This window comes from Xiphophorus couchianus, chromosome 13, assembly GCF_001444195.1.
Source record: "Xiphophorus couchianus chromosome 13, X_couchianus-1.0, whole genome shotgun sequence".
Classification (NCBI taxonomy): domain Eukaryota; kingdom Metazoa; phylum Chordata; class Actinopteri; order Cyprinodontiformes; family Poeciliidae; genus Xiphophorus; species Xiphophorus couchianus.
In genome coordinates, this window is record NC_040240.1 from 13186638 (window position 1) to 13208485 (window position 21848).

Below are 21848 nucleotides of genomic sequence, written 5' to 3' on the forward strand. Positions count from 1 at the left end.
CCGTGGCTTTTACAGTTCATTTGACATTGAAGGTGTGCCATAGTGTCAATGAACCTGTGTAGTGTTTGCAGAGCGGGGTGTGTGTGAATACTCCATGTACGAACAGCTGCTGTAGTAGAGGGTGATAGGCAGAGTGTTAAAGAGACAGACAGTTGCTGAAAAGTAGGAGGGGGAGATGTGTAAGCTGATGAAATGCAGGATAATCTCAGCCTTAGGCAAGAGCGCGGTTAGTATCACTACGTGCATGTATCTGTGTGTGTGTGTGTGGGGGGGTGTGCGTGTACATGCTTGGGTGAATGCGATCAAAACTTGAATTAAATCTTATTTGTTGCATCTGATCTGCTTACACACCCATCCCTTCGTGCAAATAGCCAACAAACTGTTGTCAACTCTCTGGCGTAACGCGCGTCTCCCGTCCAATAAACGCCTGTAACTTGGAACGGTGTGAAATATTAGGACAAGCTGCATCTGCAGCTTTCTTGCTATTCTGCTGCTGGTCGAGGGTGTGCATGTAACCATGTCTCCATCTGCTCCCCTGTGCAGAGGCCTACCTCGGAGGCAGAGGAACGTGAGGAAGTCCTCCGTCTTGGGCTTGCGCCGGGAGAGGTCCTGGATAGAGGAGGACAGGGAGGAGGAGGAGAGCGACGAGAGGGACGTTGACGGAGCGGTGGACAGGTTGCCGTTCATATTGCCTGTGTCGGCCACTTTGACCGGCGTAGTGCTGGGCGAGTTGGGCTGCGACTGGGCGAACTTCCGCTGAGCCTGGAGTCGAGGCCTAAGACGGGGAAAAAGCAAGTTGAAGTGGGAAGATACAAGTTTTTGAGGATTTCTTGTACAAATTCATATTAAGTTAATAATTTACCCCTACCTATTTTAGTAGATGATGAAAACAATGCACTTATTACACAATCACATCTAATGTTCAGTTTGTGAAAAAAAATACTGATAATATTCCCATATCTGCTCGTCAAATGAGCTTGAGTCCATTGTGATAACTTGGAGATACAGGCTTTCACCAGCTGACATTAACATAGTGAGTGGGTGTTTGTTTATAACTAACACAGATAATTACAGGAGCACAGTCTCAGGCATGTAGTTTCGTTCTATTACTGCCATGACATAGAGATTGTGGTGAGAATGGAGACTTATCATAAACCATTTCATTCAGAAACATGATAAAACTTGATTTATTTTTAGCCCATTTACTACAAAGTTTGACGTTCGTTTCTACCGGATCGATGATTATAGGTGAAACCCCCATCAGTGGATTCTGAAATACTTGTGTGTTGCTAGCTTACTGATTACTGACTTTGTCACTCTATTTAACCTGTGTTCATACCTAACTAGTGAGTGTGGAAAACAGTGACAACAAATAAATCTAGAAGGTATTTATTTTGCAACAGTTGCTTTGATTAGCCATCAACCCCAGGTTGCCAACTTGGTGACGTTTTCTTTTTATTCAGAAAGTATTTTGATTTCATCAGCAAATCTCACCAAAGACCCACAAATCAGAGATTTTCACCTGTTATTAGAGATTTCTAGAGAATCTGATATGTAAAAACATTCTGTTGTATTTTGAAAGTGCAACGCCACTTCTGACCAATCCCCAAACAGTCAATGTGGGATTTAATTTTCATGTTTTCTTTGTGAAATTTCTGCAATCAATGTGCTTTAATTGTCCATCTTTAATCAATCTGGATTGATAAAGTAGACTGTATACAAAACTGTAAAACTGTAGTTAAAAATGTTTGTATTTTTGAGACTTGTTATGGCTCCTATGTAGATCATTAGTTAAGGAAAATTCTAATTAAACATAAAACTGAATAAATACAAACTAAACCAAACCTGCTGCATATAGTTTGGATAAAACAGGAAAGTTGAAATTACGACAGGAAAAAAAAAATCAATAGAAGAATGTTTGTGGCTTTAAGCATATTTACAGTTACTTTTTCCTCACATTATTAATTTTGTCCTCCAATAAGTATTTCAATTACAGGCTAATTGCACCAATGATTTTTCAGTGATTTGCTGATGATGTCATCGACCAACTTTCAGGAAACCATTAGCTACTTTCCCGGCCAAGGAATGAGCGTCACTAGCTAACCCAGATGGACATAATTTTGGTATATTTAGAGGAATAGGGTGCTTTGTATTTAAAAACTATACCACTGATCCATCTACTGGATGACAATTGTATTACAGAAGTTAAGACAAGTCTGTGTTTTGGTTTTTGCCTGACTATAGCAACCCCTCTCCTTCCGTCATGCTAATAGTTATCCTTCTTTCAAGTGAATGATGAAACAGAGACTCTGCTGCAATACAAATCTTACTAAAAGCTCAGGAAAAAAGTCTACATCCCTCAGTACCTAATGTTGCAAACAATCTGACAATGATGCTAAACGCATCCCAGATTTCTTATGCTCACACTTTTACACTCAGAATTTTTTATATGTATTCTTTTTTTTTTTTGCTTCTGTCCATTTTGATTTACTTTGTGGTAAAGGTGAAAGCATCTCCTTCCTTGTGTCTCTTAATCTGTTTCCACCTACTTACTCTTTTCTGCCTCTACATTGTTCTTGGCACACAAAGCCCACAAAATATCTCTGCTGGTTTCGTCTCACTTTATTCCTCAGTACATGTCAGCCGAGGCAAGAGTGAGAGCAGACTATTAAAAAAAAGAAAGCATGTGCCTGGAAAACAAAAGCAATGTCTCCTTCTCACACCTGGACGTGGACGCGGTTACACACAAAGTACAAACGTCCCAGACGATCAGGGGCCACACAGACCAGCAAGCAGGCCTCAATCGATTAGTGCTGCTTCAATGTGTGTATGCATGTGTGGGTGCGTGAGTGAGCAAGTGTGAGAGCTATACTATAAATGTTGAGGAGTAGAGATAAAAGCAATATGATATCCTGGTGTTATTTGTCAATTTGCTGCGGAGCGGTCCAAGGTAACAGGAGATAGGATCATGTCTGGAGAACACTCGTGGTGCATTTGGAGCAGCCGCTGAGAGGTTCAGAGCTCCGATTACACTCCAATCAGAGAACAGTGCTGAGTTAAAACGTGTCAATTTCCTGCCCTGACATGAGCTCAATATGTGAGAAATTGAGAAATGATTGCTCAAACATTGCCCGAACCTCAACAGTAGGAGGGCCAGACAATTGTTTGTACTTTGTCTACCCCAACATCTTTAATATTTGAACACAAACAAGGTTATGATAAAAAAAATACCAAAGTTTATTACAGAATGGCCTCAGTCGGAATTCAAATCCAGAGCCTTCTTGTTGTAAAGGCAACAACAATGCTACTAACCACGCAGCCTGAGAAAATAACCAAAATGCTGAACTATAAAGCTAAACAGACAGACACTAGTAACATAAGATGAGAGCCTTCAACAGGAGAGAAGAGCAGTACAAGGTGGGGGGCGGTAAGACAGGCAGACGGGAAGTTGGGAGTGCGGAGGCTTGCGTGACTGTAAGAATGGGGTCAGAGAGTGTTCACTAAAGATAAATGAGGAGGAAGGAGAGGAAATAGACAGAGAGGGAATTACACACAGTAAAACTAAGATATGTGTTAATAGTTTCCCACAAACACGGGGAAACTAAAGACGTCAATACATCAGACGTCTTTTTTCCCTCCCAGCCACTGCAAAATATTTTTTTTGTTCACTTTCATGCAAAACATTTTGGACCTCGATAGGAACGCAGCGTCAACAAACACTGGACCTGCTTATTTAGCTACTGCAGAGGATTATGCAACTAAGGACATTTTTTTTCCTTTGGGTGTTTATCCATTAATTAAACTTTCATCCTCTTGTTTACTAAAAACTAGCTCAATAAAAAACATTTTCTGTCTCCTGCTTTGGCAGCGTATGCTCACCTTACACTGTCAGTAGCAGGTCTCCTCAATAGCAATGGATAAAAATTACATAGTTTTATTCTTACACAATTTATTGGCACAACAGGTCAGAGCAATTATAAAAAGGTAATGAAAAAGCACATCAATATTAACAACTAAATGCGTCTCATGCATTTGCAGCCCTGCCCCTTTTGAAATGTCGTAGCTGCTGCCTGCTGCTTGTGTCTGCATGTAATTATGTGACTGTGTTTGTTTGCACATACATATAAAATATCAATCTTTTTAAATCACCATGCACGTAATGCAGACATAAAAAGCACAGCACGTTTCAAAATGAATCTACAGTGCTCCTAGTGACTAAAGCAGAGGCTGGACTCAGCTGTGTATAAAATCCTCTTTGGGTAGTTTTATGACTTCAGTCGAAGATGAACTGGATTTATCAGCTTAAAAGAGAAAGGAAGGATTGGTGAAGGGAGGAGAATATTTGACACAAACAAAAAAATAAATAAATAAAGCAAGCCAGAGGATATGACAACATAAACAGAGCACCAGGAATTGTAAGAAGGAAGAAAATCAGAATTGAAACAGAGGCGCTAAAAAAGAAATGAGATTACTGCATCCTGTCTAGACACCCAACGCCGGCTTGTACAAGAGAGTGTCAGGTTCTTTCCAAAAAAGTTCTTGTTAAGCTTGCAGCACATCCAGGTAATTCTCCAGAAAATGGACTGGATTCTATTCTTGCACATTGTTTATATGCAGCGTCAGTTCTCACTTCGTCTCTTCCTTTTAATGATATGCTGGCGGCAGAGAAGCCGGCTGAAGAAAAGGTAATAAAAAGGGATCTGCTTCGCTGATGATGTGATAATACGAGGGTTTACAGAGAATATAAAAGCAGGTGATTAGATAAATAAAGCCGCAGCGTTTCATATCGCTGAGACTACAACTCCGGCAACAAGTAATCATTTAAAAGGTGACAGCTCTTGGATGAAAATATCAGACACCGAGGTAAAAAATTCATGTGCGATGAAAAGTGGAGAATAAAAACACCGGTAACATCTATTTAACGCCTTAAAATCCATTAGCTATGTGTTTTATTTTTTTCCAAGTACAGCAAATACATCACTTCTGAGCTGGTCTGATTTGCAAACACATTGAATGCAAAGTCCAAGTGAGCGCTCAGAAATTAGCATGGATACAATTTGCAGTGACAGGGCTTTTTTGTAAGTAATGCCACTGCACCAAGAGTCAGGTGGCAACGGAGTGGGGATTCAGCCCCACTGTGTGCCCCGGCAACTTCTGCTAGTGTATGTCTCAGTCAGAGGACGTCCCCTTCCCGAGCATAATGATCTATGGTATACTTATTGGTAAGACACCATAGAAGGAAGGTCAGGCACACGTGTGGGTTAAAATTAGACTGATCGCATTGATTTAGAAGAAAAAGGAACAAAAAGGCAGAGAGAAGAGGAAACGGAAATTCAATCCATTGAGAAAGAAAGAGATTACTGCAGGATGTCCATACTCATGCCTTTCTAATCCACTCATCTTCCACCCCTTCCTCTTTCCATTTTTCCTGTCCTCATATCTAATAATATACACATACTCCCAGTTGGGATAAAAGCCGAAGAATTGATGATCCTACCAGGAAACAATCCCTGCAAACAATGGCAGAACAAAGACAGAAATTTGTGACACCAATGAATGACTAATGAAAATTGAGAAAGCTGTGAGTAACACTTGATCAGTAAAACCTCTAGATCAGTTTTTTTTTCCCAATCACTTCTGAAGAAATTGCTAAGACGACATGACCTTCTCACTGATTTTCAGACTGCAACACTTCGTAGAGCTTATTTTCTAAAAAGGTGGCCGACATTCACTGCAGATTTCTGCGGCTAACAAAAACAGAGTTTCAGTTGCACATCCCTAATCCTCAGTGTGAGAAGCAGCATCGTAAACAGAGAGCTAATGTCTCCTGGTCTGCCAGAGAATATCAGGAAAATTCAGTGTGTGTGAAACTGGAAGGCTGAGAAGTAAATTTGAGTTTGGTTGTTGCTGCAACTGACAAAGGATTTAATAAACCACATGACATATAACCCTGATGGGAGACTCACTAGTAAATTTAGGAAGGATAGGAAAAAAGTCATTGGATACATGAAGTCTATCCAGGAATATTTCACCCCTGATTAATCTCAGGAGGACTCTGAGGGGTAATATGTGATTGTGTGATGTAATGATATTGTAAAAAGAAAATATGCAGCAGCAGCAATGCATGACCTTCCAGTGTCCATCTGATCTGAGAAATAAATTGATCAACAAAATGATGCAGGTGCAACCTACTGATGATCTAAAAGAGGCTTGTGCTTCAGTTTTATAATACATTGTTTGCTAAGTATATCTGATTAGCTAGGACTGGGATAGGTCATGTGAAAGTTTATTAAAGTGGAGGTAGAAAAGATGCCACACTGAACATGTTTTTTTTTCAGGTTCTGCATACAGTATTGTTAGGGTTTATGTTGAAGAACTAATATGTGATGTGATATAAAAACAATATATACTTATAAAGTGTCAAATATTGGCTGCTGCACTATCCAGTTAATAAAGCGGTAAGTTTATTGAAATCAAGAACATGCTTGTGATGAAAAAAACCCTCAAGTGGTTTATTTTAATTGAGAATGCCCCCAAACCCTTTTGTAGTGTAGAGCAGGGGTCTCAAACTCCAGTCCTCGAGGGCCGCAGACCTACAGTTTTTAGATGTGCCACAGGTACAAAACACTGGAATGAAATGGCTTAATTACCTCCTCCTTGTGTAGATCAGTTCTCCCAGCCTTGCTAATGACCTAATTATTCTATTCAGGTGGTGCAGCAGAGGCCCATCTAAAAGTTGCAGGACTGCGGCCCTCGAGGACTGGAGTTTGAGACCCCTGGTGTAGATGGTTCTCAAAATCATACTGATCTTCATCTCCCACTGCTTAAAAAAAGTCTTAACTCTTTAAAATAATGTTCTTACTGAAGGAGAGACACTGTTGGCTGCTACAGCTCTGTCTGGCTGTGCCACGTAACCTTATTCTTTATAAAAATCTATGCTAAAAGCAGCTAAAACTGTAGTAATACATTTTGTTTGAAGCAAAATGCTGAGTTTATGGAGCAGAACAATTTTTTCTATAAAAATTGCTTTGATGGGCATGCTGTGGTGGCGTAGGGGATAGCGCGACCCACATTTGGAGGCCTTGAGTCCTCAACGCGGCCTTCGATTCCCGGATCCGGCGATATTTGCCGCATGTCTTCCCCCCTCTACTTCCCCCTTTTCTGTCAGCCTACTTTCATATAAGGGACACTAGAGCCCACAAAAGACCCCCTGGAGGGGTAAAAAACAAACAAAAAAAACAACAACATTGTTTCGTTATGATTAACTTTAAGTGCACAAAGGTTTTACGGGCAAGTTATATTAAGACAGAGAGCAAAATTGCTAGCATTAACTTAAAACACATGACAACAGTTTTACTTAACTACATCAGCAGGAGCAAGACACAAATTTTGCCAAAACGTTTAGCCAATTAGGTTGAGTTAGATATATGCACAAAAATGTAAAGCTGCCCCGTTGTATCTAGGACAAAATATCAGTCAGTGCCAAGAAAAAAAGAAGAAAAAAAAAAAATTGCAATTGCAATTTCCTGAACATCTTTGGTGAGCGTGAAATGTAGGCAGTCATAATACTAATGTACACCATCCAACACCAAAGCTACTGAGCTTTCAGGCATTTACATGGCATTGACTTTAATCATGCAGCAGATGGGACGATATACTGCCAAACGCCTGCCTGTTAAATGATGGATCAGGACTGTACCTAATTTTAACACGTTGAAGACATTTCTCTTAAATACCTGATATTTCGTTACAGTTTACAGAAACACCTCGTCCCAGATAGGCATGGCCTGGATCCTCAGCTAAAGAGAGCTGGCGGTCATGTGTGTCAGCCTGTGTGGTTTGGTTTCAAACCTTTGCTGTACCACTGTAACCAGATATTCGGATAAGGGCAGCAAGGGGGAACATGAGCTACTTGCCCCCGTGTCAATTTGTGGCACTTTTAAATCGCTCTCAATGCACCTTCAATGGGGCAGAAACAGCAGGCTGATCTTGAGTAGGTACAAGCCAAACATAGAAAGCCGAGTTGGGTGCTCAGCCAATAGAACCCCACATAACAGCCCATCTAACCATTAAGCTATGCTATAGAATAAAATATCTTCCATGTTTTTTAAAGTCTGTCACAGAAACCTGATCCACATGACTTAAGAAGAGTCTTAAGCTTCCAACCATATGATTTATACTGGCATGAGCCTGAACTACAATCAGACTTTGTATTCCCTCTCATGGTAAAGGTTAAAGTTTGATGAGAGGAGCACTGATCCAGAGTCCGTACCTTAGGGGGTGTATTAATTGGCTCCAGATGGCCCACATGGTCCTGATAAAATGCTACCTCACTTCAGCTGGCTCCATACAAGCATGAGCATGTATGTGCCTGGATTCATTTCATCCCCACAAGGGCCTCACAAACACATGTGTTTATGTGGACAAGAGTGCATGTATGTTTATAAGGGAGTATTAATCTTGACAAGACGCATCTGTTTAACCAAAGCCACCGTTTACTCAGCTGTTTAATGTAAATTTATATTGCTGTCTCTCTTCAGATCAAACCCATACATAAACCAGCCGATACATGAGTTTTCTTAAGCTTGCTGTATTTTTAGAGCACACAATGTTTACAAGAGAATGTTAATGTGGGTAAATTGGCAAAAATATGCAAATATTGTTTTGGCGTAACAATTACGAATAAAGGTATAGCAAAACATGGACGATGAGCATGACCGCCGCACTATTTCAACATGTTTGTTGATCTTCTGTCCCTATAGATTAAAAGGGAGAAATGGTGCTGCAGTGAATTGACCCGCCAACTCATTTGCCCGTCACACATGCAAAGAGCTGACCTATTGACCTGACTCAAATATACACTGAGCATATGCACATCGGAAACAAATAAACTGTTATTAGTCAGTGATTCCAGGCTGCTTTGAGGTCAAATTGGTAGCAATTTATTCATGAGATAATATGTGACAACGAATAGAGTGAAACAAAGAAAAAGAAAATACTGCCAAAATCATTAGCATAAAAATGACCTAAAGTGAAAATTAATTTAAAACACTCATTATTGTTATTTCTATTGATCGTTTAAATTTGAATTGTTAAAAAGAAAAATTGTAGAAAACAGGGAATATATTTATTAGCATTTTTGTTATTATTGTCTCTGATTGACAATAATTTCATCTCTTGGTACTTTTTAAATACTTTGTATACATTTTTCAACTGGTGGTTTTGTGTCCATTAGCCATGATGAAATGCTCATATTACACATATTACTGTGAACATAAAATTACACCCTTACAAAACTATAGAAAGTGGAATAAAAAAAATAACAGAATGTTTAAAAATAAAGTATAAATCTGAATTTTAAGAGGAAGTGTATAAATGTCATGGTGATCTACTTGTTTTCATATATAATTGCCCAATATACTCTCGACATGTTTAATAATTGAAAGCTGTTTTTCTTTTTCTTTTTTCAAACTGCTATTACTTAGAGTTAGGTTATTATGCATTAACTGGACTTTGGTGCAAAGAAATGACAAAAATAAGCTTACAAAGATGCACCACACTAACAGTGGTAATGATGTACTTAAAAATGTAAAGGATTCATTGTTGATTGCTTTTTGTTACCTAAGTGTAGACTTGAATGTGTGGAAGCATCAAAAGGTCAACATTCACTGCAAATAAAAGGTGTAAGTAGGCCTGTGTATGTAAATGTAACCTTGCCGCCCCCACTCCCACTTTGACTGAAGTAAATGATGAGAGCAGATAAGGAGATGAAGAGAAAAGACATCTTGAAAACAGATTAAGCTGATATCTGAATATATAAATGCTATATTAGGTCAGATGGAAGTTCAACATTGTTCTTATTGTCACAAATGCTAATGTCCTGCACTTCTGATAAATGCCGTGACCAGAACTACCCTGAAGGAAAAAATGCAGAGGTTCAAGCTTGACGTCTCCAGGGAAATAAGAAAAAAATAACTTCTTCTTTGCTTTTTATTTGGTTTAAATAGGGAAAATTTGTCATTGCTGACTTCAAGATGACAGTGTGAGTATTTTCAATAAATTTACTGAAACTGTTTAGTATGAGGGACAAAAATTATGTTTCCGTAAGTCTTTGCTGAATTCTAGACCGTAGACTGTATGCTCTCTGCATCCATCTGCAGGTGACTGCAAGCAGCCCCAAATTTTGTGACCACGCTGATTGCACGACCCTGCATTAAACAGGATGGAAAACCACGTTAAACTTTGTTTTGAGGAAAGTACAAACTCAGAAGCTAAATGTTGTGTAGCTGACCCAAAATGAAAATAAATACAAGCATGTGTGTGTCAGTAAACACTGCTATGGTTTCAAAGGAGAGCAAGCCTGCCAAGCAATTCAAATGAAGGTCATTTGTGCAAATAGAAGACATCCACAGCAGAGTGTATAAAGAAAACCAGTAAAAAATTTAAAATGAGCTGTACAGATAATTACACAAATGCCCAACTATAAAACCTTTGATTTTGTAACCTTGCTTTTACCACCTGATGTCTCTGCTATTACATTTGTTTTCCTTCCAAAGTGTTCTTTGGTTTGAGGTTTTGGAGACAAACACAAATAGGCAAATCATTGAGAGAGTAAAGGAGCAAACAAACAACTAACAAAAGCCTTTTTAAACTGCTGTGGAATAAGCAGAGACAGTATTTGTTAGTGATTCCATTTTCAGAAAGAAAAAAGTGTTTTAATTGCCCGGGAGATTAATTCACGTCTGATTCTACTTTGTTCTATATATCCGTCGCAGGATATATGAAGAACTAATCTGTATGAAACACATTAGTGTTAGTGTTTGTGTTTTACATCATCTATCTGCTTTGTATTCTTTTATCCATTAGGTGTTGGTACTACAGCAAGGTTGTGCTGTATATACTTTTCATGCAATGCCAGCTAAAAGAAATCAATAGTCGCATTAAAGCCATTACTGGCCTTGTGTGTTTGTGTGCGTCCATACACGGTATATGCACGTAATCCTTCATAAATGGAAACGGTGATTATGCATCACTGACAAGAGTCATTGGTTATGCTAGACAAGTGTGCGTATGCGTGTGTGTGTGTGTGTGTGTGTGTGTGCGTGTGTGTGTGTGTGTGTGTGTGTGTGTGTGTGTGTGTGTGTGTGTGTGTGTGCACACGCTCGCTCTTGGCATTCATTAAGTTGAAACAAAACAAGCCGCAGCAGCTGAGTGTGTGTCTTGGCACAGACAAGAGAGAGAAGAGATTCAAAGAGAGCCAAAAGTGGGGTTCAGTGAAGTGAGAAGGGAAAGAAAAAGAGTGAGGCAACGCAGCAAACAAGTTAAGAAGTCTAAGAGGGCCACTCAACTTGTGATCTGCACAATCACACTCCAGGCACACTTTTATCATACCTCAAAAAAGTCTGAAATCCTTCTTTAAAATCAGACAAGTTGCTTTAAAATGGCGCTGTTCTTCTAAATTGGGATTTGATAAACCCTAAACTGCTAAAACAAATAAGCTGAAGTAACTGCAACTTAAAGTTACACAATATTGTTCTGATGATTATGATGCATACAAGATGAATAAGACAGCAAGGCCTAAAGTAGATAAAAGCATTTCATTGGGAAAGGTAGACAACCTTTTGGAAGTCTCAGTTGAGGTAAAGATGAATCTTTACTTAGAAGATGCACTGCAGCTATTATTAAAACCTATTATTAAATTATTAAAATGTCAACTCTGGCACCAATTACTTTTTTATTTTTAATTAATAGTAAAACACAGTTTTGTGATAACTATGATTTCCATCACACAGTGAAATCGCCTTCGCTCCTAATATAAAATTAATAACAACTTACAATTTAAAAAAAACTGAAAGACACTTCTGATAATTTGATCTCCAACACAAACCTGTTGTGTATACTATGTTTAAATTCAGCAATTAATTGCAGCCAAGACAGGACTTAAAGTAAAAAACAGAAGTGCTGCAAGTTTCTATGTGCATGGATCAATTTTAAGACAAACAGAAACTGAAAGGATGCCTCACACACTTATTTGATTTTCTCTAAAGTCTGGACAAGAACAGGATGTTTTGTCTGTGGCATTTAAGTATGAGGTAGAAGTGGGCGATTTAAGCTTCAATGCATTTAAGTACAGGAAATGTTTTTTTCAGTATTTGACCTTTCAGTCACTGGTCAAAGACAGTCAACTTAAAAATGTTTGATTAATTGCTACAGACCTGAAACTAGCTTTGACAAAGACTTGTGTATTTCAAATCTGCCAAACCTTTGACCACTTTACTCAACATTCAAACCACAATTCTTTACAAGAAATTAAACCACATGGATGTTTTCAGATCTTCCATCAATTCAGCTGAAACTATATTTTGCTGTATCCTTTGAGAGCAGTGAGATGTAATTAAGATACCAATAAATATAGATGAAAACTGACTAATTTTATTTCTCAGATGATGACTAAGTGTGAAAATTATGACTCCTACTTGGAGAAGCATTTCCTTTAAAAGCTGTGCATTTTGTATGTATGGGGAGTGCCAATAAAATACATTTTAAATAAAAGTAGGCCTTTTCACTGACAGATTCCAACTTAATTTCAATACTGGTGGGGGGAAATTGAGCTGGGCTTTAACTGGGTCAGTAAACCATGGTGAAATATGGTGTTAGCTGATGGATATGTGTTTGGAGGGCCAAAGCTTGGCAGGAAAACCCTATTTGGAGAATAAAGTGATGGTGGTGAGAGGGCTACAATAAGCTGGCATGTCTAAGAGTGACTGCCGCCAGTCTTTTTTGGAGCATGGGAAGGCAAACACAAAGTTGATCTCAAAGACTTATAAAAGGGCAGGGAGGGGGGTGCTTCCTGCCAAAAATCACTCGCACCTGTTCCTCTGTCTCTCCATGCTGCCCCACCCAGCAGTCTACTCTTGATCCCTTCATCTTCTCCACAAAAAAAAAAAGTTTTTCTTTTTCACTCAGAGCTGGACACAGATAAGCCATAGATAGGCCACTGCCAGATGAATAAGCCCCTGGCATCATCACAGTTAGTCCTATTCAGAAGCAGCCGCTATACCACAGCAGCAGAGTCATCCTTCATACACAACGCCTGAATAAAGCTTTTTAAAGAGGGCATAAGGCAATACCAATGTCTGATCAGACTTGTGTTTTGTATGGAGACAGGAAGCCTGTCTATTCTGTCCTGTTTTCATGTGTTTGTGTCAAGCAAAGTAAAGAAAATTACCCAACGAGCTGGTCTGCAGCTGAACCCTCACAAAGCAGAGGAATACCGGCTTTCAGAATCAGAGAAAATAATTTTCCTTCCCGAGTAGAAATAGGCCTAATTTTAGCTTTACTGTCATTTAAGCCCAACAATTACTTAAAAAAGACTTAGTTGCTGTAGTCAGTAATCTTGAGTTCACACACAGACATCTTTATTTACGGTTAATCATTTTGATGGCCAAACAAACAAACAACACAAAATCTCTGAAAGATATTAGTGGATTAATTTTATCCATACATGGTCAAAACTCAGTCAAATATTCACACACACAATCATTTTGGTGCAAGCCTGTTGGTTTTAGTGCCATGCTGTGGGTCTGCTTTACTGCCTGTGTTAGAGTTGGATTCCACAAAGTATTGGAATAATAAAGACTCCAAATTCCCTAATGTCACCTATAATCACCAACTACAGAGTCAAAACTGTGGACAATCCCCAAAAAACAACAACCGTGTCTAATAGAGAGATTCAAATTTCTAGGCACATAGATGCTAAAAGCTTGCTAATGGCTACAAAAGCAGGTTGATCTGACTCTGAGTGGCCTATGTTTTCCTCCTGGAAATAGAAAAGGCTCAAAATTAATGAGTTTTATGGAACGCTGGTAAACATTACATCTCTCTTACTGTCTTACTGTATAAACCTTAAATAATTTCTCTACTTTCATGCCTTCCTTCATTCTTTAATTCATTCAGCCATCAAGGTAACCACTTTTATAAATTCGAAACCCCAAAAGGGCCTTTCCATTTCAGTTTCCTCCTGAAGCGCATCACCGGCCAGCCCTGTGGACACCTGTTTTTCAGCCAGGTAAGACCTACGAGTTGTAATGACCACGCTGAGATTTCGAGGCTTCGGTATCAAATGACAGCTCAGAGAACTCGAGCAGGTGCTTGACACACAGTGAATGGAGCCTGTATGCTCATTACAGAGAGACATCTGCTGCAGTCCAGCCCCCTCCTCGCCCACAAGTCCCACTCTCCCCCATTCACCCCCGTCCAGGTTTACCCTGATGTTTGGATGCCCTGTCAATGTGCGGGAGGGACCGCACCACACGCACCCGCACATCGTCGACATTAACACACCCACACACTCCACCTACTGTAGTCTTGTTGAGGGGTAAACAGTAGAAAAATCAGGTTGCATGGCTACATGAATGTGAAGGGAAACACGAGCATAAAGGCACAGTAGTCGTTTTAATTCTGTTTTGCATCCTATAAAACATAATTTACAGTAAATTCTAATTCTCAGATTGTCATCAGCTGAAGGCAGAAAGCTTCAAATTTTGCACAGATTTACATAATATCTCAGTGATGTTTGTCAAACAAAGCTGTGTTTTCCTGCAAATCTCTCTGAAAAATCACTACCTTTTACAGCCAATTTCAATTATTTACGCATGACTACCATTAAAAAAAAATACATTAATACAAATATGGAGGCTGGAAATTATATTGTACTGTGGCAGCAAGCTACTTCAGCTTTTAAATTATTTATTCGCAAACGCTTGGCAACAATCTTTTAAGAAGCTAATTATAAATGATTGAAATGAATTCGCTCTTAAACATCAGCTCACAGTTCTTTCAATTCTGTTTGAGCTATTTACCCTTCTGGGTCGACTCCCTCATTCTGCTGTTAAATAGAAAGTTGGTTTTCAAAACATTTTAATTTAAAACAGTGATGAAGAAAGAAGAAAAGACGCAAATCAAGTGAGAGAGAGAGAAGGGAGATATGTCAAGGAGAGTGCGCAGGATTGGTTCATAAATCAGTGAAATGATCGGCGTAGCAGTAAAACATTTTGCATCGATTTTGCTGGGGATGTTGTAACATAGGATTTACAGGAGTTAGGATGAGAAGGGGATAATAAATTGCACGCAGAAAGTGTGGCTGGAAGGTGGAAAAAAGAACGATAAGCGGCATTTGTGAAAAATAATGAGAAGCTGAGGGAGCCTGGTTTAAAGTTTTTCACTGAAGTTAGTTTAGGTCCAACAATAAGAGTTGCACATTCATGAAAAAGGCTAAGAACCAGAGACTACAAAAATCATTCTCTGAACCATCTTCAGTGAAAATCGGACACCATGTCAGCACCAACACCTCACACAGCAACTGTCGAGCACAGTGGCAGAGGGTTGATATCAGTCTACCAATCCTGAGCCTTTTATATCCACAGCATCCGCGTACCTTGCAGTCAATGAATCAATCATCCATATACTAAAGTAAGGCGGAGTCAAATTGGTTGAAGCTTTGTTTAAATCGGCTGATAAACAGGAATGATCGTGAACACAGCAGAATATCTACAACAGGGAGGCTGGAAAGGAAAGTATCAAGCTGCCACCATGCACAAGTCTATTAAAGTGCCGCTTAAGAGTACTGAGCATAGACTAATGTCTGAAAAGCTTAATGAACTGAAGTACTGTTGGAATGAAGAGGGAGCCAAAATTCCTCTCCAACAATGTCAGTCAGTGATTGAATGCACTTTGTTTTCTGCAAGCTTTATTTTTGGAAAAATAAACACTACAGTAATAAAATAGATTGATCTAAAGCTAGCTTTAATGAACCACTTCCCAGACAATGCAGACATTATCCTGTGTTTATGGGGTAAACAGAAGGAAAACCATTAAGAAATGACCAACCTCTTTTTTGCAGGACTGTCCTCGCCATATTTGTTGCTCCCATGGAGGCCCTGAGAGCGCAAGGACCCATCTTCTTTGTGGCAGCCCTTCGACACCGAGCCATTCAGCTGCCCATTGGCAAGAGAACCTGGAGACAAGAAACATAAAAATAGTTACACTCAAACCTCCCTCAACATCCACTTGGTTAAATCATTTCAACTTATATTGCTAACATAATTCTTTATCAGTCTTTTTCCTGGAGTGATATACTCTTTTAAAATAAATATTGAGTCCTTGTGGAATGAACGGCGTTTTCATCATTTTACTCTGTCAGGGTTAATAAAGCTCTCGAATAAAGCTTTACTCTTTGAAATGATGCAATAATGCGAGAGGAGGGCAGTAAACATTGCTTTTGATGAGATTATGGTAAATCTGTTTTAGCCGACAGTGCAGAGAAGAGAACATGGGAATGACAACGATTGAAAGAGATCAACGGGAAGAAAGCACCAATAATCCGAACAGTTCAAAACAAACTGAGGTTGTGAGGCAAGCTGAGAGCACATTATTTCATGTCCCGCTATACATTTTGAAGCTTCTCGGGGATCAATTGTAGAGAAAAGGAAAATCAACTTCCTTTTTCTGAGAGTGGCATAGAGGTGATAGGCTCCCTAGGACAATAAATTAAGGAGAAAACAAGCCAGGGGCAGTGTGAGAAAAGGACAGCTTCTGCCAGACATGAAATTTTCAGAAAACCCGACAGAGAGAGTCACGATTAAATATTTAGCAAGTAGCTCACTCAAACAAAACAAGGCTCCAGACAGATTTTTAAATCAAAAGCAACAAGAGGCACGGGAAATTTAAATCAGGTCAAAGAACAGAGTGGAAGTTAATAGTAATCACAGGTAATTTCCTCTGGGGCAGATCTTGGAATGGGTCAGTCTGATTCAGGTACATGGTGTGAGAAAAAACAACATAGGACGTGTTGAGAATGTCTGGGATATTATAGTGTGTGATAATATCCCATGGATGCATTTATAAAGGTTACCCGGTCCCTGCATCAAGCATGAGCTATATCCTTAACACAATGTCAAGCTTGTTCCCAGTGCAGGTTTTTCACTCCCAGCACCAACTCTGGTCTCCGATTCTTGCCGTCGTGTTCATGGATGGGATCTAAAGGTGTAGTTGTTGCAAATCTGGTTTGGGAATCTTCATGTCTCATCTTTGTTTTATGCAGGAGATGTAGTTCTGTTTGCATCTTCATTTAACTGGAATGGTTTACAGCCAAGTATGACGTACCTGGGATACGTCATACTCCATGTGTCTGAGGTCAAGGCTTTCATTTGGAGGTCAGTGTGTGACTCAAGTATAGGAGTTTATTAATCTGTGTGTTCTTGAGCCATGACAGAAACTGTTGAATGAATCAGAAATTGGATAGATTGACTAGAGAAGACTGGTTCCGTGTTAAAAGGTCAAAAGGTTACGCTCTTAAACTGCCGGGCTGTCTGTACTTCAACAGCTCAACTATGGACATGAGATACAATCATCACTTGAAAAAAAATTACACCCCAGATACTCCTGACAGTGGAGAATACCTCCTAATAAAAAGTACTATGCTGAGCTGGTTTCAGACATCTGGTATGAATCCCATCAATGAGGTTTCCAGAGTCCTTTTCCATTTCCTGAACTTTTCCCAACCTGCCCTGATGCTTACACTTTTATAACTCGCCTCATACCAACCACTTCCACTGACCCGAAACACAAACTACATTGATAGGTAGTTTAAATTTTTAATATTTATTATTCCATCTACATTTATAAAACTGAAGAGAACTTTTGACAGATTTTCCTTTGTGCATGCAACAACTGGACAGGACATAGAGTGAAAATCGGAAAAGGTTTTAGATTGAGGGATCTTAGAGCCGTGACATCAAAATAAGTGATATTCTAATATGTGGTCACTCTATAGTCATGGCTGAGAATCAAAATATCAGGTTCTGCTGGAAGTTTAAAACTCAGCTGGCATGCCATCTACATCCAGGTAAAAGCTTTCACCCAGCAAGTTAGAGGCAAAAGTTTTATTCTGAGAATTTCTTTTATCAGGGGGATTTACAGAAAAAGCAGAAGGATACCAAGCCTTGATGTTAGAAGTGGTGGAACCTCAACGTGTTAAGAGTCAGTAACTTTACTGTACCTGCAACAGGAAGGTATTAAGTTACAAACAAGTTCTCTCGCTGCAGAAAATGTGTCTGACTTGACTAAGGCAATGACGGTTCTACCTTGTTCACGTTCACTTATCAAAGACCAGCAATGACTCACTGGCTAACACCCTTGAAACTCAATCTTGTTCGATCACCAACACCTCAATAATAGAAGGTGTCTTTTTTTAGTCACTGATATTTGGCACGAGAGGTTACCACCAACATGCTCACTTAATTAAATTCAATAGATAAATGTTTCATTAGATCTCATTCTCTACTGCTAACTAAAGGTCGGGATGAGTATGACTTATATGATGTCCTGTCAGAGTTGCAATTGGTGAACAAGCCTGGGCATTGTTTCATCTGATAGATGGGAAGGACAGCGGTGAGATCAAATGACAGCAGGCGACAGAAGGAAGATGAATGATTGTGGAGAGTGTAATAACATCTCAGACATATGATTTAACAGTTATATCTCTGGTTTGGGCTGAATGAACTCACACACTTTTCTCATTACTGCATAAACTCCATTTGGTTTGTTCACACGCATGCAGGGCAGGTCACTACCTGAAAGTGGAGGTATAGTCATCAGATACATCGCTGCGGTCAGAGTGTTAAGAAGAGCCAAGGTGATGAGTAAGTTTATTGCATCGCTTGAAATGTTTTATGTTTGCGCCAAAGAGCCACTAAGTCTATACGTCAAGGTGAATCATCCCTCTACAATTCGCACTCGGCACGAAAGGTTCACAAACCTTTTATGAGTCAATAGTTTCTATTAAAGTTGTTTAAAGGAATTTTACAACTGCAAAATGATATTTTCATTAAATGCCGATGTGGAATTCTAACTAAAATAAACTGCCTGAGAACTATAAACTATAATACTGCACGGCAAAAACATAGATGCAGAAAACAGACAATGGCTTGCCATAGTTTACCCTTTTTAAACAATGACGACTAGGCCAAAAGAAATTAATATATGGCTTTAGTTATGCATACTATAAGATGAATAAAAAGTATTATGTTACTCTCAAAACTAGTGATACAGTACACATTTTGCTGACTGTGACAAGTGATTAACAATTCTATAGTATACAAATCTATATAGTAAATTTGTAATGTGCCTAATGAAGCATATGTTTCATTATCCGCTAGACAAGAGAAGCCAATTATAATATATAAAAATATAGATACATTAGTAGCTACTTTATTTAAAGAACCAAAACTCTCTTTATAAAATGGGTTCAGGCTTTAAAGTTCATGAACTACATTATTTCATCCATGAAACCAGCTGTTAACGTTTTGTCAGCTTCCTTTTTCAATATCTTTGTCATTTTAGGGTACATATACTATCTCATATCACGCTGCTATGACAGCCAAAAAAGCAGAGTATGAGATGAATGCCAAGTTGGAAGCTGTCCAGATCAAATTTCTACGCAGATGTTATGTAAATGTCATTTAACATGATGCCCACAAATAAAAAGTGAGCGCATGATGCAAAAAAGTCTTGCGAGCCAACCAATTAACATTTTTCCAGTGAGGAAACTATTAAATAGTCCATCTTTGGACTCCAAAGGTTATTTGTGTGCATCTAAGTGAATTTTCTACAGTGATCCAATGTGCCAGCCAGCTAAAGGAAAACATAAAAGCTGTTTAATAAGTAGGAAATTTCATAAAAATTTTGAGGTGCATCATTAAAACTCATCTGATCATGGTGTAAACAGTCTCCCCTCTGCCTCTGGACAGCGTTTCACTAATATACATCAGAGCAAAAGCAAAACAGCTCATTAAGTTTAATTGTGCTCACAAAATGACTGACACATGGCGTCCCGAGAGAACACAAACAAACAAGAATTGGCCCATTTCAACAGCCCGCTCTTCTCTTCCATCCTCGACATCCGTCCATCCATTTCCTCCCATTCTCCAAAGAGTTGTTTGACATATGCTGGTCGCACATGAGTGCCCATTTGAGAGGCAGACCTGGGAATCCCGGGAAAGCAGAGAACTGGGGATAGTTGAGGGTAGGGAGAGCCTGGTTCCAACCTTTTGCTTCCTGGAGCAGAGATATGAGGCCAGTGAGCAATCCCAGAAGCAGGGGCTAATCAGACTTAGATTTAGGGGTGCTTAACTAAGCCCATCACTTTGTTATATTGACCTCAGTCTCGAAAGAGCAAGAGGAAGTTAAGAAGGGTACATAGCAGAACAAGGCTGAGAGTACCCCATTTCTGTGAGGCACAGTAATAACCAGAACTAAAACTGGTTTGTTAAGGGATTGAATACACATTAATTAGGTGCAGAATGTGAACTTGTGGTTCTTTAATGCACTTCTTCACACACTAATATATATATATATAATGTTACAACATAATTATTGTAACATTATGTCAAGCATTTCAAGTCAATAAATTTCAGCCTACCATTAGATTCATCAAAAGAATCATTCTTGCAATTTTCTTATTTTGAAAAAGAAACTGAATGGGTAATATGGACAATTTCTTCTGTAGTAACTAAGTTTTGATAACTTTCAAAACCCAGTTTCTAAGGAACAACATGAAAAACCTACAAGAAATATTCATAATTACATTTTTATAACTTTGTATAAACTAAATATAAAATGTCTTAAGCATTATGGATCACAGGCAAACAAAATACTTTCTCAACTAACAAGATATTGATTGTAAACTGAAACCTTTTTGCAGCTCTATTTAAAGTGCAAACATGTTTCTGTTTATGTATAAAAACACTAATCAGGTTTATCACATTTATTATTGTTTTTGCTGTATTTTAAGGCTTGTCATTGTTATCCACATTTCCAGTTTCTTGACAAACTATTGTAAATGTTTTATTGCCTACTACCAATTTTCACTCAAAACATTTCTCTTTCTTAAAAATATGCTCTCCTCCTTTTGAAAAATATTTTTCTAAGTTCATATCTAATGTTTCTCATGGAGCTATCTATTCATCTTACTTGACTCCTGCGCCTTTTTGTCATTGGTTCTCTTTGCGCTCTCTTGGAAACAAAGAATATCAGTCATTTTCACACTACTGCCAGTTGTACACACAGAACGCTAAGAATGCGAAGAATGTAAGCAGAGGATGTTAGGACGTGATGAGCATCATTTGAATAAGAGACATCAAATCTGAATGAAGAAACTTTTAAGACAGACGGAGCAAATTTCAGCAGCCGCCATATTTTTTGGATTGGGAGCAGAGATTGGTAGGAGAGCAATGTATTATTCAACCCTGAGAATAATTTGCTCTAAATTAAGAAAGATTTACTCTTTAATTTTCAAATGACAATTTTCTTGAAAAATGTCAAAGAAAGGTGGAAATACCAAACATCCCAGCCGCAACAGAGGGAGAAGCAAAACAAAGAAAGAAAACTATCTATTCACACGTCAATGTGTTCCTGTTCAAACATTCACAACTTCAATGAATGGGCCTCATTAGCAGGTGTAAACTACAAACAATACATGTCATTATTAATATAACAACATTTTATTCTCCTTTGATGAATAAAATGTTAATGCATGTTCTGTATAATTCACACTCAAACATCACTTTCATCCCCAATTTCCCCTTTACTAAACAAGTGCATCTAAAACTCTCTAGTGTGCTCTTGGTTCAAGTGATTCTTCAAGCCAGCATATTATTAAAATGGCACACCAGGAGTGGAGTAATTCTGAGAAAAAGCCCTACATAGAATCCTTTCCCACACATTTTTAGAGCAGAAGCTCAAACTAAAATATATTGCTGTTTCTTACAAGATCGGAGGACAACAAAGTA

General features: G+C 38.7%; 1 protein-coding gene across 1 annotated transcript in view; it reads right to left on the reverse strand.

Annotated features, from left to right (window-relative positions):
• jarid2b (jumonji and AT-rich interaction domain containing 2b) overlaps positions 1–21848 on the reverse strand; it is a 113424-nt gene that overhangs the window by 34400 nt on the left and 57176 nt on the right. The window contains exons 3-4 of the mRNA XM_028036201.1: positions 15889–16015; positions 552–775 (exon numbers count right to left, since the gene is read on the reverse strand). Of these exons, the coding sequence (XP_027892002.1) occupies positions 552–775; positions 15889–16015 (351 nt within the window). The remainder of the gene's footprint in view (positions 1–551; positions 776–15888; positions 16016–21848) is intronic.